General features: G+C 40.0%; 3 protein-coding genes and 1 long non-coding RNA gene across 9 annotated transcripts; 3 read left to right on the forward strand and 1 right to left on the reverse strand.

The window, feature by feature from the left end:
• The first annotated feature begins 367 nt into the window (after window positions 1-367).
• Window positions 368-5,023, forward strand: LOC117554629. Of its 3 annotated transcripts, none has more exons than XM_034229080.1 (11): window positions 368-645; window positions 770-850; window positions 1,074-1,277; window positions 1,438-1,676; window positions 1,785-1,897; window positions 2,871-2,977; window positions 3,265-3,515; window positions 3,862-3,990; window positions 4,194-4,334; window positions 4,628-4,739; window positions 4,928-5,023. In XM_034229080.1, exons 4-11 carry the CDS (start codon window positions 1,476-1,478, stop codon window positions 4,975-4,977), a joined length of 1,104 nt encoding a protein of 367 aa, XP_034084971.1. In that variant the 5' UTR covers window positions 368-645; window positions 770-850; window positions 1,074-1,277; window positions 1,438-1,475; the 3' UTR covers window positions 4,978-5,023. The 3 variants fall into 3 exon arrangements, with proteins under 3 accessions (XP_034084971.1, XP_034084974.1, XP_034084972.1); XM_034229083.1 differs by having other exon boundaries at window positions 390-645; window positions 731-850; XM_034229081.1 differs by having other exon boundaries at window positions 390-850.
• Window positions 5,024-6,651: 1,628 nt separating this feature from the next.
• Window positions 6,652-19,136, forward strand: LOC117554618. Its single transcript, XM_034229065.1, has 6 exons — window positions 6,652-7,126; window positions 7,626-7,759; window positions 7,916-8,063; window positions 8,520-8,768; window positions 9,485-9,726; window positions 18,988-19,136. Exons 1-6 carry the CDS (start codon window positions 6,768-6,770, stop codon window positions 19,134-19,136), a joined length of 1,281 nt encoding a protein of 426 aa, XP_034084956.1. The 5' UTR covers window positions 6,652-6,767.
• Window positions 19,137-19,151: 15 nt separating this feature from the next.
• LOC117554631 lies at window positions 19,152-21,523 on the forward strand. 4 transcript variants are annotated; one of them, XR_004570292.1, is made up of 5 exons: window positions 19,152-19,658; window positions 19,808-19,934; window positions 20,049-20,136; window positions 21,162-21,326; window positions 21,481-21,523. It is a non-coding gene; the product is annotated as an uncharacterized LOC117554631 (long non-coding RNA). The 4 variants fall into 4 exon arrangements; XR_004570289.1 differs by lacking the exon at window positions 21,481-21,523 and having other exon boundaries at window positions 21,162-21,474; XR_004570290.1 differs by lacking the exon at window positions 21,481-21,523 and having other exon boundaries at window positions 21,177-21,474.
• Window positions 21,524-22,677: 1,154 nt separating this feature from the next.
• LOC117554622 lies at window positions 22,678-24,683 on the reverse strand. The gene is made up of 3 exons (XM_034229070.1): window positions 24,367-24,683; window positions 23,968-24,234; window positions 22,678-23,729 (listed from the first exon to the last, which is right to left on the reverse strand). The coding sequence occupies exons 1-3, from the start codon at window positions 24,581-24,583 to the stop codon at window positions 23,374-23,376; spliced, it is 840 nt and encodes a 279-aa protein (XP_034084961.1). The 5' UTR covers window positions 24,584-24,683; the 3' UTR covers window positions 22,678-23,373.
• Between the last annotated feature and the right edge of the window lie 2,796 nt (window positions 24,684-27,479).

Raw genomic sequence — 27,479 nt, forward strand, 5'->3', positions numbered from 1 at the left:
AAGCCTGTTCATATTGTAGCGTTCACCGCTATTCAAGATCATAGCATCACTCGAGCCTTCAATGTCGAAAACGTTCTCTTTATTTTCTGGTATTGACGGCCACTATGGAGGACGGAACATGACTTAAGTATAAATAAATAAATGTATGAAGAAATACAGGAATAAATAAATAAATACGTAAATAAATAAATAAATACAGGAATAAATACAGGAATAAAGGACGAAATAAATACAGAAATAAATAAATGTTGAAATGAATACACAAATAAATAAATAAAAGAATAAATGCATAAATAAATGCATAAATAAATATGGAAATAAATACATCAATGTATAAATAAATAAATAAAAGTCGAAAATAAAACAGAACACACGTTATTATATATCTTTCATTTATTTCTACATTTACGCGACATACATTTATTTATTTATGTATTTATGTGTCCGTATGCTAATGAGGTGGGCGGTCCTAACCTCAGTCTGAAGCAGGATTCGCCAATTGTTGGAGCCAGGCAGAAGCAATAGATTCGTGGCAAGTCACATCTGTACATTCTGTGTACATTGTCGGCAACTCGCTAATAATGGCTTCGGCTGGAAGGGCGCTGGCAGACCTTCTGCGGGATGCGGCTAACCAGCTTGAAAACTGTAAGTGACTCATGTTTTGGTCTAGTGTAAGACTGATATGACAATGTAAAAAAACTGATCTGTGTGTTAAAATGCCAATGTACAGTTTTGTACCCAATGTGGCGCTATGTTATGTTTTGTGCAGCACCAAGGACCGCTAACGCGCCAGTTTCGTCTCCTCCTCCTCATCCGTTACATAACGGGACTCCCAGACACCCAGTGGACGGTAGGTCTTTGCATCAAACTATTTTTAATGCAAATCCGATCAGTTTACTAAGTTTATATCGCCAATGACAAGTTATTTGATTCAGTTTCTGTCCACCAGCTTGAAGGGATCATTATATTTATAGTGTGTGATGCTAACGCTAACCAACATTTCCCCCCTGGATTCTCGTTGAATCATTATTTCCTTGCACTCAATATTGCTTATCTTCTTAACTTGATCCTAGCCGAAGTTTCAAGACTGTTTGGCCCCTACATGGGAGGGAGGAGGACGGCAGGGCGGCAAACCCTTTCTGGTCCTGCACACCTGCATTCTTATACCCATTTATTCTGTTGCCTTGAGGACAAGAATGCAGCCTTAGTCCCCAACCGATACGCCAAAGAAAGACTCGCTGCTGCTGGCTTAGGGGAAAAACGGCTCACATTTAAAGGTCTGTCAGTCATTAGAATGACGATTATCAATCGCTCTTTCCTTTTCTGTCTATTTTTTATGGTAAATGTACATTTGTGATATATAAATATATTGAGTTACCCTTACAATCATAACATTATCTTTATGTTAGATCTCTTATGTGTATCATCTATTTCTAGGCAGCCATACAGATTCAAATGAATTCCTCTAATTCTTGATGGATGCCTATCCAAAACTGCGGAACGGTGGCGGTTTCGAGTTGCTAAAAATATCTGGCACTACGAGAAGTCGCCACTTGATTGTGATCCCCTGTCCCAATGAGGGTTACTATGTCAGATATTTGAAGGACCCTCAGACCCAGATTGGCCATTCTACGGTTTTCATTAGACCAATGCAAAGAACCCTGAATTTGGACCCTGTAAGTTCCTCACTTCTATAGTGGTGTCACAATATTAAAGTGGAATCTGTGACTTACAGTAACATAATTGTTCGCTTGTGATGTAGTTTAAAACTATTTTGTTTACAGGCATGTCGATCAGAAGGCGACAAAGTGTTAATTGGACCAAATCAGAAATGTGTCATCTGTGGAGAGGAGTTCCCCTTTTCCAGAATCAAGGATCACAGCAATAACTGCACGAGGTATTACTCTCTACAGAACTAAACATCACATTCGCCAGGCACACTGCAACTGCATGTGTAGACACACAATAACCAATAAGCATAAGGCTGTGGGATGCTGCAAATGGATGTCAAATATTTTTGACATATCAGCACATCTGAGGTTTTATAATTATGGGGCCAGATATTAGTACTTTTTGTTCCAACAATCCCTCTGTTACGCCATATTCTGCTGTCCTCTATAATACATTTAAATATGAAAGATATACATTCTGGATGTTGGTTTTGAGGAAAAGTTACATTTGGTTTACTTGTCATTCTATTTATAAGCCCATCTTTTTCTAGAGTGTGATATGTAATGTAAAGTATACTAGACCAAGTAACAGAAATTACCTCTTTTTACACTAGACCATCACAGAGCAGCGGTGAGGTACAGATTGAGTTGACAACTGAAAGGGCCTCCGGAAGTCAAGTTAGATTTGAAAGCACGTTCACAGGAGCACAGGGAAATGAGACAACAAGGGCCAGGAACACAAGACACTTGGTGCCACCTCAGGAAATGTTGCCTTCTCCTGAGGTAGTTGACATCGATCCCACTGAGGAAAGTGGCTTCTCTGGTGTGTAACATCCTTTATTAAGTACATCATGTATTGCAATAAGTTGTTGCTCTCTACATTTCACTTGATCCAATATGAATTTGGAAACCTTTTAAACTATTTTTAGATTGGAGAATAGCGCCAGATCCCACAGAGGCAGCAAAGATGTTTAAAGAAGACATTTTAAGCCAGCATGCAACTGGAAAATCCTTGTGTCTTACTATGGATCTTGGAGACAGTGCAGAGGAAAGGGAAAGAGCAGTCCTTACTTTTTATAAGAAGGCAAATGTTGAGTGGGCTTGCCCCTTGACATGCACACTTAAGGGTAATTCGGTTACAAACAAAATCCAAGATAAAAAAATGAACAAACCATATTTTCGTTAAACTGATGTCTGTAGTGTGTGTTTACATTTTGAAGGAGATCCAGCCATTGGTGATGGTGTGACTCGGCATTTCTTTGCAACCATCATGTCAAAACTTCAGGCTGGTTTTGAGATGAAGTTTGGTAAGTAAATATTTACTATGGCTGATCGCTGGGTCTCAGCCACTAAGTTATGTGTGTTTTTGTACCAGTTCCAGGCTGAAAACAGATCTGTCCCTTAACCCCAGAAAACAAAATGTATTCCTAAAACCTGATGTGATTGTAGCTGCTGTGAACATGTAGGTTTCTACAGGATCAACCAGTATCCAGTGGCGGTTTGATCATTCCTTTACTAATGCTTTGTGATAGTTGAATATCTATGTCCTTTACTTTACTATCAATTTACTTTGACTGTTTTCCTATATTTGCAGTGCCTGGAGGAACTCTTCTTTTTGAAGGAGAACAAGATCATCTGATTCCCTCCACTTCTCATCTCCTTTTGGAGAGTGACTTCTTTGTTGTTGCTGGCCGAATGATTGGACATTCATTCCTCCATGATGGGCCATGCCTAGGTGGACTGAGCCCAGCTGTCCTGCATGTGCTCTTTGGTGGATCCCCGGAAGAAGCCACAATAGATATTAGGGACTGTGTTGACCTTGATATCCGTGAGACAATCAAGTTGGTATGTTCAATTTTTTTCTAACCTATTTTATTATTCATCCTTTGGATATTATTTATTTAGCTGATCTACTTTCAGATACTGTTAACATCAAGTGGCTACACTTTGCACCAGCAGGGGTTACTGAAGCATTATAAAACACCATGCACTGATATATTAAATATTATTAGAACACTTACAGATGTCCTCCTATAAGATGTTTTTTGACAAAACATAGCTTTTACAGGTTACCAACTACTAACATGCTGATTATAAGTTAAACTTCTTATGTTGTATCAAAGTTGAATGTTTATACAAGTATTGAGAAATTAACGATTCTTATCAAATTCATTCTACTTGCCATTATTAGCTGGAGGGAACAGCAGAGTTATCATCAGAAGAAAAAAAGCTCATCAATGAGTTGGCACTGTCCTGGGATTTGCCTCTAGTCACATGTGACAACAGGAGATGGCTATTTGATAAACTGATCCTCCATGCTGTGAGTATTCTTAACAGGTCATATGAATCAGACTGACTAATCAGAGTTGAAGTTTTGAAGTAGGACCTCATTTTGGCATATCACATTTGAGCTTTTTTGTTAAATACATATTTGGATGTTAATAGTGTATTAAAACATGCTTATTGGGCTATTAGATCAATCAGGCTGCTTTGCTTTTCTACTGTGATGCAAATATTGTGCAGGTCCTTGGAAGAACCTCCAGACAAGTCAAGCAGTTACGAAGGGGTTTAAAAGAGACACTGATCTGGCCTCTGCTGACGGAGAGGAAAGACACGATTCCCCTTCTCTTTCCAAGAGCATCTGATTTGCAGTGCACACCACGGGTAAGTGATCTCATGCTGCTCAGTCAAATCCTTCCTCCTAACTCACAGGAGTTAGAAATTGGGTTTATTTACTACTCTCAGACCTACATTGCTTTAAGTTTATTAAAACAAACATTCACCTACGCAAACATATTTTGAAATGAAATGATGCTACTTGCTGCTTAAAAGGAGCTAAACCAATAGAACAACTGTATCTTTAGACTACTCTGCTCCACAGCAAAACCTGCAGTTTCTTGTATGTTCTGTTTATTATTGTGCTTTCACTGGGCTCCTTTCAAAACGAAATCTGTCAGATGGTGTTGGAGAAGATAAACTGGCCCACACAGGATGAGGATGAAGACAGTGAAGTCTCTTTGGAGGATTCCTGTAGGCTCACAGGATTCCTGCGCACATTTATTGAGATGGGTAAAACAACGTCTTCAAGCTTTGTTTACTGAAAGTTTGTAATTATTATAACGAAAGCTGCGCTTCCTCTGTTTTTATCTTTAAAGCTACAGTAACAATCCAAGGCGTAATTTAAGTAACATTATTGTTATTTAACTATTAACTGAAAGCAATTATAATAAAATGAATTTATTCTCTGTTTTATAAAGCATCTCCCGTTATCCTTGGGAAACTTGTGCAGTTCTGGACAGTGGTGTAGTGGGCGTTGGACGCGGGGGTACGCCGTACCCCCACTTATTTGGAACATGATCTTTTTTTTAATAGTCTAATAAATATAAAATCATTGCCAGTGTTATCAGTTGCAAGTGTGTATGTGTTGTAATAATGACAAAAACATAATACATTTCACAGTAATTATAATAAAAAAACAAAAACGATTTCCTTAAAAAATGATGATTCGTCATCACGGTCGTGACCCCGCGGCGAGCTGGGGGTGTGTCAGTGATTTGGCGGCAGCTCTTTCCCTCAAGAACGCCAACGAGAAAGCTCTACAATGGCAGGCAAACATTCTATACTTGACTTATTTTCTAAAAAGAATATCATTCACAAAAAGAAAGAGGCTAGCAGCACCGAAGCTACAAGTGAAGCTGCTACTAGTAGCCTCCTACATCACCAGAAGAGCCGCCTAAAGACGTGGATAATGCTAGCACTAACGTTAACGTTAGCTATGCTAGCAACGTTGCCCTTGCTACTAGCTCAAGCTCAGCTTTCCCAGAGGTATGGACGGAGGAGATGTGGCGGAGGAAACAAGAGGCTACCCGTGGATAGACTGCAAAGCTGGGAAACTGGGCTGCAAAGTGTGTTCATCCATTTCGGATGTATCAGTCTTCAAAACGCAAGGTGTGTGTGTGTGTGTGTGTGTGTGTGTGTGTGTGTGTGTGTGTGTGTGTGTGTGTGTGTGTGTGTGTGTGTGTGTGTGTGTGTGTGTGTGTGTGTGTGTGTGTGTGTGTGTGTGTGTGTGTGTGTGTGTGTGTGTGTGTGTGTGTGTGTGTGTGTGTGTGTGTGTGTGTGTGATGATGATGAGGTTAAATGCCACAGCATGCCAGTTGAAACGGTGAACGAGCGCTATTGTGTACTTGTACGCTCCTCAGGGTGTAATGGTAAAAATATTGTAGGAGCACAGAAACAGTGTTCAAATTCTGCTTTTACAAACTTATTTTGGTTGTGCTTACCTTACAAAGTAATGTTATAAGTGTCAAAGGAATGTTTTTAATATAAATATTAAGGATAATATTGTAGCGTGTCCAAGTATAGTTATTTCAGTTATCAGATGTGCACAATTTTAGTACATTTGTAAAGTTATTTAGGCAATTTTGTTGGTGGGAGTTAGGGAGAGACCGCCCCTTCCAGGTGTGTGTGTGTGCGTTTTCCGGTGTGTGTGGAGGGAGTACGAGACGGTAGGAGTTGTGTTCGAGTGTGGGGAAAAGTCATGAGTGTTATACTATTGATTGCGTTGATTGGTTCTGTAAGGCGTGGCTGTGGCCTATGGAGGACGGAACATGACTTAAGTATAAATAAATAAATGTATGAAGAAATACAGGAATAAATAAATAAATACGTAAATAAATACAGGAATAAATAATTGACGAAATAAATACAGAAATAAATAAATGTTGAAATGAATACACAAATAAATAAATAAAAGAATAAATGCATAAATAAATATGGAAATAAATACATCAATGTATAAATAAATAAATAAAAGTCGAAAATAAAACAGAACACACGTTATTATATATCTTTCATTTATTTCTACATTTACGCGACATACATTTATTTATTTATGTATTTATGTGTCCGTATGCTAATGAGGTGGGCGGTCCTAACCTCAGTCTGAAGCAGGATTGGTTACAGGAGTGTGTGATCATTTCTGGCAGAGGGCTCTACTACTAACGCCTGGATAACCGCGCTGATTCGAATGCAGGAGCTTTACTGTTTAGCCCTTATCTTTATACATCCATGGTTTATCCACAGTTGTAAGGTTTATTTATGGATATTGATTTAAGAGCCATTGGAGATCATTTACGATCATTAGCGGACCATTTAGAGAACGGAGAACCAAAAGACTATGTCCAGTTTCGTGTGGAACGATGTATAGAGGACTTGGCTCAGCTCGACATGGATGTGGATGTTAACCCAGCTGTGTTTGAGAGTCTTCAAGAGGTTGCCCGCCAACTTGAAATCCTCTCGGAAACAGAGGAGGCGACCCTTGGGCGTCCATCTTACATGTTGCCCCTAAACGTTATTGAAGCACATCTTCGTTGGGGCCACACCGCTGGGGACATCGCGCAGGTGTTCGGGGTGTGCGAAAGAACAATTCGTCGGAGGATGACACAGAACGGGATACGGTAGGTTTAATCCGCATTCTTTCACGTTTTTTGTCTGGATTTCCTTACTTTTATTGTTTTGGCGTAGTAGGCTATATCAGTGTACACATTTGTTAGACGCATTAACTTGTGTTTAGTAATGATAACGTTTCATTAGCCTACATTTTCTCCATCCAAATTAGCCTACTTGTTTATAGATTGTTTACATATTTATTAAAATGGTAATAGGCAATTTATATGTTGAAACCAATACATCAGATAGACATGTGTCGGGGCAAAGATACACACATGCTTTGTACACAAAGCAAAGGTACCATTCCCTCAGACATGATGTAGGCCTAATAATAGTAATGAGGTTTAAGAGACCAGCTCATTTGTTTCAGATGACACCTAAATCTTTCAATGCAGGTTAGTACAGAGCAACACACTCATTCTGATGTGTTTTGATTGTAGGCTACAGTGCAAAAGGTGACTATTGTTTATTGTGACTTACTATTGTTTCGTTATTTTTGATGATCAGGGTCCAAGATCTATTAACTCTGTTAGATGGCAACAGTTTGGATGAAACTGTTACCCAAATTCTACAGCATCATCCCAACTCTGGATACAAAATGATGGTGGGGTACCTGAATGCACGAGGGACACGCATACAAAGTAAGGGATTGTTATTATTATAATAATCCTCCATGCAGTGTTTTTTTTTTACTACTTGATAATGAATCACATTATTCTGGCATATTTAGGAATGCTTTACTTTTCATTATGTTACTTGCAGTACACCATATCTCTGCATTTCCCCGAATATAACAGGACAGCGTGTCCAGGAATCCATGCGGCGTGTTGATCCAGGTGGAGTTTTGATTCGCACTCTGCAGCTGAACCCAAGAAGGCGTAGGAAGTACTTTGTACCAGCACCGAACAGTTTATGGCACATCGACGGAAATCACAAACTGATTAGGTATAGTATAATCATTAACACTCAAGCATTGCTCAAACATCCACTTCACTACAGTTACAAAAGATGGGCCCATCTAAAGTGTTCTTATAATCAATCAGCTTCAATGCAAACCAGACTTCAAGATTCAAAGGCTTTATTGTCATATGCATGATAGCTTTTTTTATTGGTTGGTTATGAAAATCTGAAGTCTCAGTCTCCTCTAACAATGCAACATACAATATTCTGTAGACATAAAAACAAGTTAAAACACTGCAAGAAGAAATATAAATGAAATGTATCAAATGATTAATTGCACCAAATTCCTCTGCATGCAAATTACTTTTACTATCAAAATTAAGATGATTTATGTTTTGTAATTATAACTTTTAGTAGGATAAGGCACCTTTTTAAATGTGTAAATGTCTGTACATACATTAGTGGATTGACCTTAATGTGTGCCTATACATATCCCTTTAGGTGGCGTTTTGTTGTGCATGGTGGTATTGACGGCTTTAGTCGTCTCATCGTGTACTTGAGTGCTGCCACCAACAATCGGGCAGCAACAGTTTTAAGAAGCTTTTTGGAAGCCGCCAATGTCTACGGTGTGCCATCACGTGTGAGGTCAGATAAAGGTGGAGAAAATGTTGACGTTGCACGCTACATGGTGGCAAACCGAGGAGAGAACAGGAATTCACACATTGCTGGCAGGAGTGTCCATAATCAAAGGTACCTTAAACTTCAAGTCAAACTTTTATCAAATTAAGTCTTTGGTAAAGATTGCAATGTCAACTATATGTCTTTAGCTATTATAAATTTTATTTGTGTTCGTCTTCCTCTGTGAGATAAAACCATAGAAATAAAAAAAGTTATATTTCTATAATACAAACACTATAATTATGACACCAACTGTATAATTTGACAAGAAGGATAACAATATTTTTCAAACATCTATTTAGTGGAAGTCCCAGCACGTTGCATGACCGGGCAAATTACTGTTGGAACTTGGATTTTGAATGTATTTTCCAGTCAAGAGAACCTTACATTAATATTGAACAACAACAGTTAATGTGGCATAAATATGGCATTAGTCCGTCTTTTTTTATACATCCATAGTATGTTCAGCTGATATATTTCCTGATCCAGTTTCAACAAAGCTTACAGTATAAAAACCTCTCCCAAGTTTGATGAACTTTGCTCAAGCAAAATGTTGTTTGCTAAATCCAATTTCCAGCTTTTTTCCAGAGGCATTATTGTGCACTTGCCACTTAATCAGGAACATTTTCCTATTGAAATCGGCAAAAATGTTAATACTTAGCTTCTAATTAATGTAATTCAATTCTAAATGTACTTACCATTTATGGTAGGTGAAAGGTGATATTTGTAAGTTATTTTTTTTTGTTCACTTAACAGACTAAATATTTTCCTTCCTTTTTCCTCAAAAGGATAGAAAGGCTCTGGAGAGACGTTTATATGGGAGTGCTGGATCTCTTCTACACAATGTTTTTCAACCTAGAGAGAGAAGGCCTTCTCAATCCTGACTGTGAAGTGCATCTCTATGCTCTGCACTGGTGCTTTGTGCCCCACATACAGAAGCACCTGCAGTTTTTCCAGCAAGGCTGGAACTGCCACAGACTAAGCACTGAGGGAAACCGGTCCCCACTGCAACTGTGGACTCGCCATGAGCGTGAGGCCCAGCAGGAACCTATACAGGTTTGATTGTATTCAATAGTTTTATTTTGACTTTGACTTTACTTTCCTGCATGCGACCATGTGAACACTAATACCCACTTTTTCTGTCATTACACAAACTGTTTAAAACAAATAATACAAGTGAGTATAGTTGCACAATGTAACAAATAGTGGCCTGTTGTCGAGGAAACTGAATGTGATGGAATTATTTTATTCTGCATATCATCGGCACTTTAAACACTTCTATGAGGTATTCCTAAAATGCTGTGATCAACCAGAACAAGCGGTTAAGGAAGATAATGATACATCAGGGCTTTCTGCTCTCTAATGATTTGATTGATGTCAGCTGTTCATGAGACATTAATCAGGAATTCCAGGAGATGATACAAAACGTTAGGTTATATAAAATGAATTAACTGACAAATATATTAAAACTTTGATTTTGGTTGACTCTAACTTTAGCTCTTGCAATTGCAGGTTGACATTGAGTTTGGAGTTGACTGGACTGGACCATGTGCTCATCGCCTGCCTCATGTTATGGTTTCTGAAGTTCAGCTGCAACGTTCACTGACTGACCAGGAAGTGGAAAGACTTCCAGACCCTGATGGCCCTCTGTCCAATGTGTGGAATGTCTATGTACAAACTGTGGGCTTATTGACTGAAATGCTACAGCAAATGTGTGTGTGTATCAAAAGTCTGTTGCTGTGGGAAATGTAGTCTTTTAAAGTTTCGACTAGGACGATTAGGTGACAATATTTGACTGAGTTACATGAAGACGCTGGTACCAAGATTCAGTATATTTCGATTTTAATACAATAAAAATTAGATGGTAATGAAGTTACGTTCAGTAGTCATTTGAAACATGTGTTGCACTGAACCATATGCTTGTTGTGAATCAACACTTACTGTAATGCATCAAGAAATATACATTTGTTACAGTTAATGAACATTTTGTAACGAATATCAATTTAAAACTTTGAAAATATATAAAGATAAACATGCTTTCTTTGTTATGTGCAATAACAAGGAAAGCATGTTTATCTTTATATATTTTCAGTGTTACACAAACTGGCCGGAGTATAGGCATTAACTGAGTTTTTTTTCCTCTCTGAAAACATACATTTTTGGCCGGCCAAACAAAAGACAACAAATCTAGTACTAAGGTGTGTCCGTCTCTTCAGACCATCCCGAACCCAGTTTCAGTGCTCCAAATAGCAGCAAGAATGTCCCTTTCAAACATACAGTACTCTTTGTAATGTCCTGGAAGTTTCAGCTGGTGAAAGCATGTGGAAGAGCTGGGGAAGTTGCTCTCCACCACGGTCACATCCAGGCCATGTCTAGGAAGCACATTCCATCCTATCCAGAACCAGTGGTGTAGTGGGGATTTTTTTACTGGGGGGACGCTATTTTAATTAGGTCATCCCAAACAATGCCACACAAGCGCGCAGTGCATTCACAAAACGGGCAGACAGGTCCACAGAAACTACCGGTATGCTTAGTCCTACTTTAGTTACTGTACTGCAAAAAGCAGACGTCGCTGCGCTCAACACACACACAGACTCAAAACCATGGACACACTGGCACATAAACAATGTATAGGCCTAAATTGCATAAGCTACAGTATTGCAACTAAGCAGACAGTGCTGCTTCTCTCTCTCTCTCTCTCTCTCTCTCTCTCTCTCTCTCTCTCTCTCTCTCTCTCTCTCTCTCTCTCGCTCTCTCTCTCTCTCTCTCTCTCTCCCCTCTCTCTCTCTCTCCACTTTCAAAATCTATTTAAACAACAAACAAACAAAATTCCCAAAGTTGTCTTGAAATTAACTTATTAAATAAACAAAACCAAAAATATAGCCTACTTATGCAAACAACATTGCATCTGGACTTGAAATTATTCTGATTAGGCCCAGCCTAATCAGAATAAGCACACAGCGCTGCCCCACACACACACACACACACACACACACACACACAGCAGTGGTGAGGATCTCAGCCTGCCACTGACGTTCAACCAGAAAACATCAGCCGTTAGCTGTTAACAGTTAGCACACAGAGCTCACATCTCCTCATATCTGTTCAGAAACTGGACAAAAGTTAAACAAGTACAAACCACAGACTGTCTGTGTCATGGCGAATACAGTCGCTGGTTTATTTATGTCTGTAGGCCGTTGTTGTGAGTGTGAACGGAGTAGGCCTATATACAACGTTAGCTTAGCCTGGTCGACCCGGGGCCTATACTACGAAGCTGGTTCAACCTAACCTGGATATGTTTGAGTTAGCCGGTTAGCCTAATCCAAAACATACGCGCTCTCGCTAAACGGTACTACGACGCTGGTTATCAAGTGGATCGCTCAAGCCAGCCGTGTCCTATCTAGTTAGGTGCGCGTTCACATGAAAGGGATGGTATTTGGAGCATTCGACCAATCACAAACATGGAGAAGCGTACTGACAGCGCAGCGTCATACTTCCTGAATGAAAAGTCAACTTTAATATTAGACATATGAAGAAGTAAAACTTTAAACATCCATGACTTAAACACTTTATCCAGGATAAAAGCCACATAGCTGTCTGTACCTGCAAGGTGAATACAGCTGGTAAAAGAAAAAGTGTTTGAATGCGTACATTAACAGGTTGATATCACTGCCCCGTCTAAAACACGATCTGACTTTAATTACATTTGTCTCGAGTGTTTTGCCAACTTAATGTGTTGCTTAAAATAATACTTCTGAATACAGTATGTGACACTGTGAGTGTTGCACAGCCAGATACGGCTCAGCTGACTCAGATAAAGAAATATGATACGATGTACTTAATGTTACTCCGGTTACTTATGTTGTGGCAGATATTTAAGTAAGCTTTCTTAACGCTAATGTTATAATAGTCAGATTGCTCTGAAGATGGGAGGTGATATTCTATTAATGTTCACGTTCACACAGTCGGTGATTTTTGCCAGCCGTCTTTCCTGCGACGGCAGCTTTTCTGTATTTCCTTTCTCCTGTAATATGACTTGATCGCTTTAAACTCCGCACACTGAGCTCTGATTGGTCAGCAGGCAGTGCTTTCACTGAGTTGAGCTCTTAGCCTGCAACCTAACCTGGTCCCGACCAGGTTAGCCGCTAAGCATAAGTTACCATGGAGATCTAGCCTGCTAAAAAGAGAACCAGCTTCGTAGGACCGGAAAGCCGGAGTTTTCCCTGAATTTAGCCGGCTAAGCGAAAATCCTGCTTCGTAGTATACCCCCCCGATCTTCATTCAGAAAACAAGCATTTTAAAAGTGTTTTTGCCTGTCGTCTGTCTGCAGACTTGTCAAGCATTAATTCATGGTTTTTACTAACCGGTATCAGTATGTTGTTACTTCGGCATCATTTAGAAACGTGTATTACAATTTAATCACGGTAAAATATGTTCATTTTGTTGTAGTTGTAGCTCCCGAGCCAGCGCGTCTTGTTTGAATGATGAGAGTAAACCATAGACTGTAAACACAGCTGGCAGCCGTGGTGAAACCATGGGTGAAACTCGAGCGTTTAGAGCGATGGGAGCAAACAACGACCCCTGATAGATCTCGCGAGAATGTGTATAAATATAGATACATTTTCATAACAAAACAATGGGGTTGCTAAGCCGTTGCTAGGCCAATTGTTGGAGTTGCTATAGCAACTCCAAGCTACCCCCTGGCGCCGCCCCTGGCACACTGCAATTCTGAATGTACGCGTAACAATCATGTATTCACACGTCTCATATCCAGGGCCTAGATATACATTTGTGTAAGTGTGTAAGTGTGTGTGTGTCTGTGTGTGAGGTACATTACAGGACCCTGTCATGGAAACAGAGCATAGCTGCCAGAAAGGCAATTGTACATTTTGTCTCATGTGCCGATCAGACTGTTAGCGCTGACACTCTGTTCTCTCTGCTCCGACAGAACTAAAAGTGACAATTATTTCCTGCCGCCCTCCCTTCTTCATCTCTCTGTGTGTGCAGACATCCCAACAGACCTTCTCCTCCTCTCAAGAAATATCAGCTTTGGAAAATGGGATTCTCTCGTACCTCGGTGTATTGTTTTGACTCATTATTCACCTAAAGCCCTGTCTGTAAAGATGATTTATGATATTATTTGCTGGCACCATTGCAAAACGTAACAATAGATCAAGACCAAGCTGATGGACCTTCAACTGAATATGAAACAGCTCCAGCTATACATCAAATGCACACACTTTAATGTTATGTTGTAAAAGCATTTTCTTTATTTGCAATGTCTGAAGATCTTTAAATCAAAAATGAATCCCAAAAAAAGGTGACTGCTCTGACAGCCATACTTGAGGCCACAGCACTTTACAACAGTGGAGGTTGTTTCTACACACAAAACCGCCACAGTTCTTCAGGCTTGAAGAGACATGGCTTGTTTCTGTAACATAATTGAGTATAAAAAGATCATTTCATTATTAATTCATGGTTTTAATCTGTTTACCATGAGCTTTTTTGTAAACAGGCAATCATTATCACTCTAACAATAGCATATGGAGGCTACTGAATTCCACACAGCCTTCAAATATTACGTTTTGTATTTTATAAACAAGATCTAGTTTTGGTCATTAGCATTATGATAATGTTTCACTCCGATCAGTAGGATTTAAATCTTTCTCTAAACTGAGCCTGTTAAGAAGGTAACATAAGCAATAAGTCAACAAGATTGTATCACTTTTAACCTATAAACTCTATTTTATTTTTAGTGAACAACATCTTATGTTGTGAGCCAAAGTTATATATTGTTTTTGACAATAAGATAAATTACAAGCATGACATTGTTATTGAGCCACATTTGTCACCGCAACCAAACTGTTTTTTTAACCATGACCTTAGTCCAACCCAACCAAGCCAGTAACCAACAGAAGAGATAGTTTGACTAAATCTTAAAGGTCTCCTATCATGCAAAATGCACTTTTTGATGTATTTTATACATAAATATGTGTCCCCGGTGTGTAAGGGAACTCATAAAGTGTCAGAAAATACAACCCTCTCTCTTTTCCTCCTTACCCAAATCTCTAAAAACAGGGGAACAACGGAGCTGATCCAGATTTGCTGCCGATATTACATAATATCGGAAATGTGGGCTGGCTTTACGCCCACGGCCCTATCCAGAGGTGGGTAGTTAACGAAGTAGAAATACTTTGTTACTATACTTAAGTAGATTTTTCAGGTATCTGTACTTTACTTAAGTATTTATTTTTCTGACGACTTTTTACTTTCTACTTCCTACATTTTCAAAACAGGCTTGTTACTTTTTAATGCATGTGAGGTGAATTACCAATTATTGATATTTTGAGACGTTAAAGAGCAACTTGCAGGTTAGACACACCAGTGAATAAATGTGTAGGAAAATGATGAATACACTAGATTTTCCCAAAAATATACATAAATATACACTACAGTGACATCTGGCGTCTTTTTTGCAAGACATTTTTACTTCCGCATAAAAAAAGCCTCCCCACGTGACCTCCCGCGTGTGACGTAACATGGGGGAGAGCGGCCAGTCTAACGTATGAATAAACATGGATCACAATGCTAGTTTTGACACCGAAGAGGTTGAACATATTCGAATGCATATGATTATAATTATGAGCCTGCTATGCGTCCAAGAGACCAGGAGCCAAGGATTAGAAGAAATAACGGCCATCGGAGAGAAATGGAGCTGTGGTGTGAGGAGAACCAGTGGAGAACAGGGCAGCTGTCTTGGTGAGTGACCGGCGTTAGCTACAGTTAATGTTAGCTAACGTCACATCACAACATTGTAAAGTTAGCTATCATATATCAGGCTATAACTAAAGTAGTATTGATAATATAGTAACGTTACTGGCAGGACTGTTGATCCTGATCCATAACAGAAACTAATGCGCAAGTATCAGCCGTATCTTGCGTTATCTAATGCAACTCCACACTACGTCTACGGTGCCGGTGCTGTGTACCGGAGGGGAGAGAGAGAGGAGCGAAGGGGGGGAGAGAGAGAGGAGCGAAGGGGGGGAGAGAGAGAGGAACGAATGGGGGGGAGAGAGAGAGAGCAGCGAAGGGAGGGAGAGAGATGTAATACGGTTTCCTGATAAACGTTTTGTTTGATAGGCTTCAGCTGTGGAGAGTACTGTATGTGCTACGCACCTCGCACAACGCACCCAGGAACGAACGCTAGCTCCGGTCCTTTTCCTGTTAGGGAAACTGTGGACTCGAAGTCCTGACACTGACAGGCTTGAGTTTGTGCAACCTGTACAAACACAAGCTCACCATGATTACAAATGGTGAAATGCAATGTAAAATTACCGAAAAAATACCAGCTCACTAAATCACAACCGCTCAAACCACTACTACCGCGGATTGGGCAGAAAAGGAGTCCGAGAAAGTTGCTCCCCCATGTGACGTAATATGACGTTAAAAAAAAAGCAGTTTTTAGTAGCAGAGCTCAAAACGTCTCTTTCCCTCTGAATTCCTGCCCTTATGTCTCGTAAAACATATCAAATCCTGCATTAACTTTTTTAATTGTAATTTTCAGGCAAGGTTAAGCATAAATCTAGTAAAAATAAAAACCTGCAAGTTGCTCTTTAAGGGAGAAAGGTCTAACGGCATAATGTCCAAGAGTAACGCTAGTACAGTCAGCGACAGGACTGAAAATGAAGATAACATCGACAGAGGCGATTCATCAGACCACCAGCAAGACATCCCGCATCCATGGCCTTACTTAAGGGAGAGGTTTGAAGTGGGCGGAAAAAATGCAATATAATCATTTTAGTTGGATTTGTTTACAGGTAAAGCAAACAGCAGAAGTATTCCAAACCCCCCCATATGGTTGGATTGTTGGGTCATCTAGCTCGACTAAGAATGATTTGTTACCAAGCTTTGCAGTCACAGTTCAACTAGAGCAGTGGTTCTCAACCTTTTTCTGTCATTCCCCACTTTGAACAGGTGGGCCTTTTCAAGCCCCACCTGTTCCTCATCGCTCCAATCAAATGGTAGGCCAAGCTTAAAATTGTCAAATGTATCGTTCAATAACAGGGGTCTCCAACCTTTTTTAGGATGAGAACTACTTTCAAAAAATAAAACAAATCGTGAGCTACTTTTACTCCTCTTTTTTGTTTTTTTGCAGTGTATATATTTAGCACATTTTAACATTATTATATGCTACCTTTAACCTTTGTGTGCTGTTTGGGTCTGTGGGACCCGTTTTCAGTGTTTACTAAAATAACATGTATGCAATTTAATTATTTTAACCTGCTTTATTTGGTGGTGGACGTCACATCCTCTGGGTCCGGGGGCATGCACCCCCAGGAAGATTTTTTTTAAATGTTGAAGTTAAATGCATCAATCTGGTGCACTTTGAGCTAGGGCTGCTCAATTCATCGTATTTTAATCGCAATTACGATTTTGGCTTGCAACGATTATGAAAACAACATAATCTAAATAAAACGATTTTATTTTTTTAAAATAGGTTTTTCAGTTGAATTATACTTAAAGTTCAGGGTAATCAACTGTTAAAAACATACTTTTCAAACTATTTTCTTCAATAAATTGATGTTTTCAAAGTAAATGGTTAATCGTTTTTAATAATCGTGATATCAATTATTGACCCAAATAATCGAGATTATGATTTTTGCCATAATCGAGCAGCCCTACTTTGAGCCCAACATGAATTTATGGATACAGCTCTCAACACTCAGATGAAAGGGAGCTGTATACTTTTCAATAATCCAAACATCTTTAGAATATGATCACAACAAATCATTTAAACTTGTTTATTCTTATCTTATGTTACCTAATTAGCATTCTTTCTTTTTAGTTATGCATATTTGACTAATCCCTCCCCTTTTAATCTTTTTACTGTCCTATAGTACACATTGGAATGATTTCTTACTTTATTTTTTACAACTTTATTAAATAGATAAAGGTGTGCTCTCTCTCTTGCTCTCTCACTCTCTCTCTCTCTCGCTCCACATTGCTTTTCTTCCCGACTGCAACGCTGTTGTGTGTGTCTGTGAGAGCGTTTCACATGTGTGTATGAGAGATTTTTACCAGTGGCGAGCCTGTCTCTGAGGGCCTAAGACAGGGGTGCCCAACCTTTTTTGAACCGAGAGCTACTTTTAAAGTTGCCAGTCTGCCGAGATCTACCAGTCCAAATAGAGAGACGTAGCCATTACTGACAGCCTACTACCAGGTAAATACACACTGCTACTTGTATAAAACTGACCTCTGTACGATTAATACTTCATAAAATACTGCAGATCCTTTATCTTACCTCTTTCTAATCTACACACATACAAGTATTTAACTGAAGTTACACAACAGTGTTGTTGATACAGAGTTGGAGTTTATTCACACGTCACATACTACAGTGGGTAATGTTTTCAAGAAACATTGAACAGTGCTGCCACATAGAAAATACTCTGAATCCTTTCTTTGCCATTATATAAAAATAGTGTTGCTACAAAAGTATAAATTAGGCTTACTAATAAGACAACTCAGATCTGAAGCTACACAGGAATCTGCTGCCAAAGTGCAATAAAAAAGACAAAATTAATAGAATCAAACCCTTTTTTTGTTGCATTTTAGTAGAGTATAAAAATAAATGCCTTTAAAATAGGATGCAAGCAACACTAGTTTCTTAACCTGAATTGATGATAGACTATAATCAATTTAAGTTTGCATTCTTATACCATTTTGTACAATAATTATAATGAATAAGTTCAAACTCACAGCTGATTAATAACGGTATCTAACTTTAGTTTTTATTATATTAAAAACCTGTTGAAATGTTACTGTTATTTTTACTGTCCCCCAAAAGCGCGTCGCAGCCTCCAGGAATGCTTCTTTCACAACTTCGCCATCTTTGAAAGACTTCATGTGTTTCTCAAGAACGTGACTGACACGATACGATGCTCTGGTAGCAGCCTTGCTCTTGTTGTCTCGTAGCGTTTGTGCACTGTTTTGAATAGATACACAAATAATCATCCTCCCACTCGGAGTGAAAATTATATATTTTGGGTTTATTTTGCATCTGCCGTAATAGCTTGGTTTCAGTCACGTGACTTCTATGACGCGCGAAATTCAAGTGGAGGTCAGGAAGTGAAAACGCAATCATTCATCAACGCAGGAATCATGGAGGACACCGACTATGTCAAACAATTAAATGAACCTGCACGCCGCAGATATCGTGAAAAAATCACAGCACACATCGGATACGATCCGTATCAGCTGAAAAAAAACGACTTTTCTCGTGATTTATCAGATTTGCCCGCTGTTGAGGCGATGGATATCACCAGCTACCTCGTCCTTCATACCTCCTACTACACGGCTAGCCAGATGAAAGCGTATAAAAGCCTGGAAGCTTTCAACTACTTCGTGTGTGGATGGGTGAATGACCTCGGCACCAAATAGGCATTAAACAAATGTCGCCTTGTTTTTGCCCGGGTGAGTGTTAACTACCTATACCTTCTTACCTCTAAGTAGCATTATTAGGAGACATCTAGCTAGCTAACTTTAGCTACATGGACTCATGTAAGGCAGTGTTACGGCTGTCGCCTTGCCTTCAGCATTAACTGGCCTGTGAGTGTGTTGTGTGTGTATATATGTGTATGTTTGTTATGTGTATGTGTTTAGCTTAGGATATATTGTGTTTTGTGTGTATAGACAGCTCAGAGCCTTTGAACAGCCTGCACGTTGTTTATATCACTCTATGTTGAGGTTAATATTAAAAACAACCTCTTTACCAAGACCATCTGGTTATGTGTTGCTTGTGATGTTGTTAAATGTATGTTACCAACTCGCAAGTTGTGAACTGGAGCTTCAATTGTGTAGGTCAACCATTCCCAGAGGTCTGGAGAAACACCATTTAAAAACGTGGATTGTAGCTAAAGAAGATGGAGAGGTTGTTACAGCACACTGTAACTGTATGGCTGGGTAAGTCATAAAATAAATATCCCAACCCAAAGCATATTTGACACAACACTTAAGCTCAGACAAAATAATGCCTGCTATAATATTCATGTTATACCATTACTAGCTTTTACGATCAATCTAGTTATTCTAATATGTCTCTGTCTATACAGTTTGTCAGAATCCTGCTCACATGTTGGAGCAGTTCTGTTTGCAATCGAAGCAGGTGTGAAGATGAGAGAGACTGCATCCTGCACCACTGAGAAGTGCAAGTGGCTAATGCCATCACATGTCAAAAAGGTATTCAGACCCCAGTGGTCAGTCAGCTGTTCATGCCGTCCTTGCCTGTCTCATTGTGACACTGCACCTACATGTATGTTCACATACATGTTGGTCTGTCTCTCACATGTGCAGATTCCTGCTGCTCCAGTTGCGATGATAGACTTTTCATCCGCAAAATCCAAAAAGCAAAAACTGGATGATGCCATTGCTGGAAGGACAGGTGAGAAGCACACATTTCAGTGTCCCACAGTCCAGGGTTCAACATTGGAGCGAGGATCAGAGAGGTATATGCAGTTTTTCAACACTTTGAGCAGAAATTCCCCAAGAAGTGCTGCACTGATGTCCAGGGAACCATATTACAGAGAATTTGTCCCTAAATCTGTGAGCAAGCTACCTAAACCACTACCTCAGTATAGGACACCAGAGATGCTACAGCTATCCCCAACAGAGTTGCAGAATGCATGCCAGGACTTCAGACAGGAAGAGCTGACACAGCCACAGGTCCAGGCAGTAGAGGAGGAGACCAGAAACCAGAGCTTATCAGCAATATGGTTTAGCCAAAGAGCAGGAAGGATCACAGCCTCAAGACTGAAGCAGGTTCTACAGACTAGTCTTGCACAGCCATCAAAGTCCTTGATCAAGTCCATATGCTACCCAGAGGCATACAAGTTCTCTACAGCTGCAACAAGGTATTTATTAGGGATTAGGGAGCCAATCAGAAAAGCAAACTGTATACAGTTTTTCTCAGACGCGGAGGGATACCGACTTGTTGTGAAAAGTAACTTACAATTCTACCCGTGGTATACGCTGAATATATCACGTATATCAGTAAGTTACAGTACAAGTAACTTATAACTAAATTCATTATCATTACAAAACATGATTCACAAAATATTCAATGCATAAAAATACTGTGTGTGTGTGTGTGTGTGTGTGTGTGTGTGTGTGTGTGTGGTGTGTGTGTGTGTGTGTGTGTGTGTGTGTGTGTGTGTGTGTGTGTGTGTGTGGTGTGTGTGTGTGTGTGTGTGTGTGTGTGTGTGTGTGTGTGTGTGTGTGTGTGTGTGTGTGTGTGTGTGTGTGTGTGTGTGTGTGTGTTGTGTGTGTGTGTGTGGTGTGTGTGTGTGTGTGTGTGTGTGTTGTGTGTGTGTGTGTGTGTGTGTGTGTTGTGTGTGTGTGTGTGTGTGTGTTGTGTGTGTGTGTGTGTGTGTGTGTGTGTGTGTGTGTGTGTGTGTATACGAATACGAGGCAACTGCCCGAAAGCAGTATGAAGGAGTACAAAGTCTGCACCACCAGGGTTTCAGCTGTAAAGACAGCGGGCTTTGGCTGAACCCTCAATGGCCATACATGGGAGCGTCGCCAGACGGAGGTGTCACGTGCACCTGCCATGGAACTGGTATCTGTGAGATAAAGGTAAGTTATTTGTTCAGTATTGTGCTACAGTAAAGCGGGTAAGTATAGGATTGTGACGTGATCCTGAGTCTGGGGATCCTCTCCCAATACATTTTGAGCTGCAGACACTTATTTACAGTACAATATATTACTTTTCTTTTCATTGAACTTTTAGTGCCCACACAGAAAACAAGAGGAGGCCAATTTTCGCCTGTGTGCTGGAGAACAGGGCTTCTGTCTCGTCAACGATGGGGGCACTGTGAAGCTGGACAGGAGACATGCCTACTACCATCAAGTACAGGCTCAGCTCCACCTCGTTGATGTTGACTACTGCGACTTTGTTGTCTGGACTAAAAATGACCTCTTTGTAGAGAATTGTGCGTGATGTGGACCTGTGGGACAACATCATTCCCAGAGTTGAGCGTTTCTTCAGACTATGTGTTCTCCCTGAAGTGTCGGGACAGCAACTTACAAGGTAAAAGTCATAAAGAGTTGGTGTGCTCATTTTTTCCCACAAGAACATGTTAGTGCATAACTATCAGGTGACTAAAAGCCTCCTCTCCCTGTCTGCTGTTCCATTTTTCAGTTTCAGTTGCAAGATGATCAGGAGGGAGAGAAGGCGTGATTACCAGCACCTGTGGTCTGTCCTGGTCCCGGAAGTTGTGGTTCTCTCCTTGTTGCATTATTATTACGTGCCGTAGTGGGTGCTGGTGTTTGGGTGTGTGTGGGTGTCTTTTTCTCTCTCCCTCTGATCTCCCCAGGTGCTCCCAATCTCCAATCAGCGCCTCCATATAGGACATGAGGAAGGTTGCAGTCGCTCTCCCCTTATCTTAAGCTTTGTTTGACAAGTTGGCTGGTGAGCCCTTTTTCGTTGTGTTAATTAAAAGACCACTTTATGGCGTCAGAGATCAGTTTCCTCTCCTTTTTCTCTCGGCCGGTTATGTTGTGTGTCGCTACTTCCCTTTGTACCCCTATATTTACAAGGGAACGTAACATTTGCACAGTGGCAGCTCTTTAACCTGCATTACAGCACCTTCATATTCACTGACCACACTCACTAGAGGAAGTAGGGCTGTGTGATATATTGCTATTGTAAAAAAGATGTTTACTGAAAAGATTAAATGATACTAAGACTGAATAATACATGGTTTCTTATTTACGTTTACAATAACCCTCAATGGCCATACATGGGAGCGTCACCAGACCAATTGTCATCTCTAGAATATTGTTGAATGAATTAAGCCTGAATGTAGATGCAAGTTGTATATTGAGTAGGTGCTACACAATTTTCAACACAAAAAGATGTTTACTGAAAAGACTTGAACACAAGATGTTTGAACACAAAAATATGTTTACTGAAAAATACATGGTTTCTTATTTACAAGACTACAGCTCCATGACTTTACTCCAATGGGACGACAGACACTGACAGATTAGACAAGGCACAGCAAATAACCCCAATCTTGTCAATTAATGCTAGTGCCTCACCTGGTTTTGTTAGCATGTGCTCGATGGGCACAGCCCTGCTTTGCAGAATCTGATATTTTCTTCTGACTAATCCTATGACTCTTTCAACATGAATACGCACATTAGCTATTTTTCTTGTCTCTTCCACCTCGTATGCTGACAGCTGACTTTTCCCCCTGGTGAATGCAGGCATCTTTAGTGAAGCACAGTAAAATCCCACACTATCGGCAATATCGAACCCACGGTCTGCTAGGACAATATCTCCAGGTAACAGGTTGTTTAGGAGCCCACTCTGTATTGTGATCTGTTTATCACTAACTCTTCCTCCCCAGGCACAAGATATGTAGGTAACATAGCCTTGGGGAGCAACACCAATCAGAAATTTAACAGTATGGTGATGCTTGTAGTTGGACCATGTTTGTGCTCTAGCTAGTAAATTAGAGGGCCTCTCAATAAAAACTTCAAAACAGTCAACAATCACAGCAACTCTACATCCAAATGCCTGTCTGAATCCCATTGGCATTGTAGCTTGAAGTACATGTCGTTCTGGCCACTCAATTATAAATTCTGTACTCTCGTGAAGTATGTCAATTAACTTATGTCAAATTCTAGAAGCAGTGGAGAGAGAGATGTTGAACCTGAAAGCCAAATCTTTCAGAGGGAGATTTAGTCTCAGCCTCAGCAAAACTAAAATGAACTGTTCAAATTTGGAGAGCACAGACATAGGGCCACAGGTGATGTAGGGCTCGCACAGTTGAAAAACCTGAAGTAAAACTAAGAAGTTGGGGAGCCCGGTGTAAAACTTTGTTTTCTCTTCGTTGTTCTCAAAGGACTCCTGGTTGAACTTTGTGTCCAGTGCCTTTGTCCGAAGATCTCCCAGCTCTGTTGTGTTCTGTCTCAGAACATCCTCCATCCTCTCGATGTCCTCCATCGTTAAATCAGTCTGGCATCCTGCATCTGCTTACAATATAGCAGTAGCAAGCATAATTAGTTATTTAAAATAGTCAAATATGAATGTGAATTTTTGTGAAGTTATCTTTTTGACAAACCTTTTTACAGACATGCAAGTTCTCTGTTCCAATTATTGCAGATTCTCAAATTAGTGCTCTATTTTCTAAACCTAATTCAAAGTTTGCATTGATTTTCTGACAATCACATTTGTAATATTTAATAATAATGCTGGTGGTTAATTGACCTTGTTGGTCATTTAATATCCCACTGGTGTCCTCTGGTTGTGGGCTGTCAGACGGGGGCTGCGTCGGTTCTGGGCTCTCGGTTGTCTGCAGGAGATCCAACAAAGCCTCTGCACATTCTGATTGTCTTTGTTGGTCTTCCTTGAGCTCCATCCTCTGCTCTCGTCGAAGAGATGCCTCTGATCTGGGCTTACTTGTTGTGTGGTAACCGAGGCTAACAGTGGGAGCCCAGTCTACCGACTCAACGTCACCCAAAGCGCTAGGGCACCCTAAAAAGTCCCAACAAAGTCCATATTAGACTACAGGTAACTTAAACATGATCAGTATTACTAAGTAAATACGCATTTAACCACAACCCAATAATACCTAAACAAAGCCACAAAAACCAAGTTAGCTAATACCTCTGATGAAGTGGTCGCTGCAGACCCGTGCATTAGACGACTCTGCTCCTCCCGACCGCAGATGTAGGTTTGAAAGCCATTTTTTCCGGCGTTCTTCGGTTAGCTTCTTAAATTGCTCAGCTTTATGGACGACAACCTTCGGCACTCGGTAAAACCTCTTGTTTTTCTCTCGGCCGGATCGATTGGAACAACCGTAAACTACACAACACACCGGCATTTTCACAATGGTAACAGCAGCTAGATCCTCTGTAGAAAATTACTTCCTGACCTCCAATGGAATTTCGCGCCAAAGGAACGCAACGGTGTGACGTCACGTGAAACCAAGCTATTGCGGTCTTGTGTGTGTGCGGACTGTCACTCCTGTTGACACAGACAACGTCAGCTAACTAGTGCCCACTGCCCAGCAGCCACGCCCCCACACATGGGGTCACGCCGGCCAATCACAAAGCTTTGATGCGTTCAAGTGCATTATTCTGGCACAGGAAGATTAAGTTATAGGACATTAACGATAAAACAGAATATTGTTGTTCTATTTTTAGACACATCTCGCGATCGACTGGGAATCTCCCCGCGATCGACCGGTTGGGCACCCCTGGCCTAAGATATTCTACAAAATAATATTTAAAAACATTAAAACAAATTATATTTTTCTTTATATATTTTTTTAAAATATTTTTTTAGTAATATTTGTCATTAGTTTTACCAAAAATAACTTGATTAAATTGTATTTAAAATAAAATTTCCAAAGAAATAAATCCTTTGAATCTGCCTATTCAGTTTCTGTTTGAATGTGAAGGGTTAGAGTGAGGTTCAACCTCACATAGGCTGACCTCAGTAATGCCAACCCAGTCTCATAAAAAAACGTGTAATAACTACGTTGGTCCACTATGGAATGCCATTTAAGCCAATATTAAATAAATAAATATATACATAAATAATTAAATAAATACATATATATAATTATGCCTATGAAATAAATTATAAAATAAATAAATTAGGCAATAAATATGTATACATGTACATTTAAATACACATTTATTTATTTCATGGGACTTTTATTTCATAATGACACATTAATTTATTTCAAGAGACTTGTATTTCATAATGACACATTTATTTATTTCAAGAGACTCGTATTTCATAATGACATATTTATTTATTTCAGATGACTTGTATTTCATAATGACGCGTTTCTTTATTTCAAGAGACTCGTATTTCATAATGGCTTATTTCATGTGACTTGTATTTCATGATGAGACATTTCCATTCCTTATATGCAAATGAACGGGGCGTGGTTAGCTCACAGGTCCAGAGACCCAGACCAAAGCAACAGCACCACACTGACTACTCGAGAAGAGGAAGAAAATGGAGGAGAAGGACTATAAGGCAAACTACTAAATTCTCAGAGTCAGACATCGCATGTAATCTGATACTCTAAATTTCACCCGCCAGAAATGTTCGCTTCTTCTTCTTCGGTGTAAATTGTCCGTTGGCAAACCAGTTGACTTCTTCTTCTCTCGGTTTTTTGGCGGATTGCAAACAACTTTAAGGTGCATACCGCCACCTACTGTACATGAGTGTGAATCATCATATCATTCCATCTCTTAACTCATGGACGTATCTATGATCTAATCCAAAAATAAATAAATTAGGGCTGTCAAACGATTACAATTTTTAATCAGATTAATCACAGCTTAAACATTTATTAATCATGATTAATCACCATTCGAACTATGTCCAAAATATGTCATTTCTTTATGTATATTGTTGTGGGAATGGAAAGATAAATGAAAGAAGAAGGATATATCCATTTAACATGTTTATTGTAAAAAATGTCTGTGTGTCAAAATGAAAGAGAGCACCTATCAATCATCAAACCGTGGGGTCTTAATTCATTACGTATTGATTTCTATCTTACTTAGAAACTTCAGGAAAGTCGACAGGGGGGGCGCTAGTGGAGTGGAGTACTTCGTGACCACAGAGTGTGAACGTTGTGATCAGCTGTTTTAGCGCAGTTCTCCAGTGAAGGGAGGAGTCTCCCTCCGCAGCCGGTTGGCGTAATTTTGGCACAATTCCGTTGTACAGACCGACATTAAAGGAATGCTCCACTCATTAGATAATTAATCAAAACTTCAGTATTTAGTGAAACATTATGTTTAAACCATACCCTGAAGAAATCAGCGATATTCCCCGGTAAATAATGATTTTATAGCTCTTTTTTATCAAAACCTGTATATTCCGTCAGGCCGCTGCCATTTTGCCCATTTTCAGTAGTCACGTGATGGTCGTGACGTCATCCATGCGTTCACTTTGTAAACACACGAAAACATGGAGTATTTGAGTTTGGACTCGTCAGCCGAGGAAGAAGTTTTGAGCAATATGAAGAGATTGGATGGGGGAATTCAGCCATACAGGTTCGAGCCTACTTAGTACTACTTAGTAGATACAATGATTTTGATTACTAGATATGTATGCATGTAGTACCACCCTTGCTAGCGATTCCCTCTCTAGTTTAGCATACTCAGCCTCGTTGTCCCTGGCCTTAGAACCACGATTTTATGGGGCCGGAAAAACTGGGGGAAAATACCCACTAGCCGGTACTACGCTATATGGAAAGGCCACCAAAAACTGGCCTGGCCTCGACGATAAAGGACGTTTAAACGGGGCTACCCGCTGCAATGGAAATGCGCTATAACATACCTTATTCTTACTCCGAGCACTACTTCTGGTCCTCCGTCGCTTCACACTTGCAGAGGGCGATTTCTCAACTGGCCGAACTGGTGTCCTGGTCGGTGATGACACCAGAAAGACCGATGGTACTTGCATCTCCATTAAGTAATGGTTGTTCAATAAATCCCATGTTATGTTTTATCATACTCTCAGAGTAGTCGTCCGGAAACTTGAAATGTTCGCTGCATACATGCGCCTGTGGATCTTTCGGTTCGGGCCGGCCACATTTCGCTAGCCACTGCCTCCGAACGTACTTCCTACGCTTACCTTTTGGCAACAGATGGAACCGAGCATTCCGTGGATTGTTCCTATCAGAATTGTGGCAATGTTTCGCGATACAATGAGGCATATTTGAAGAGAGTAACTACAGTAAATAACAAGAA

Source organism: Gymnodraco acuticeps, unplaced genomic scaffold, assembly GCF_902827175.1.
Source record: "Gymnodraco acuticeps unplaced genomic scaffold, fGymAcu1.1, whole genome shotgun sequence".
In the NCBI taxonomy this organism is placed as follows: domain Eukaryota; kingdom Metazoa; phylum Chordata; class Actinopteri; order Perciformes; family Bathydraconidae; genus Gymnodraco; species Gymnodraco acuticeps.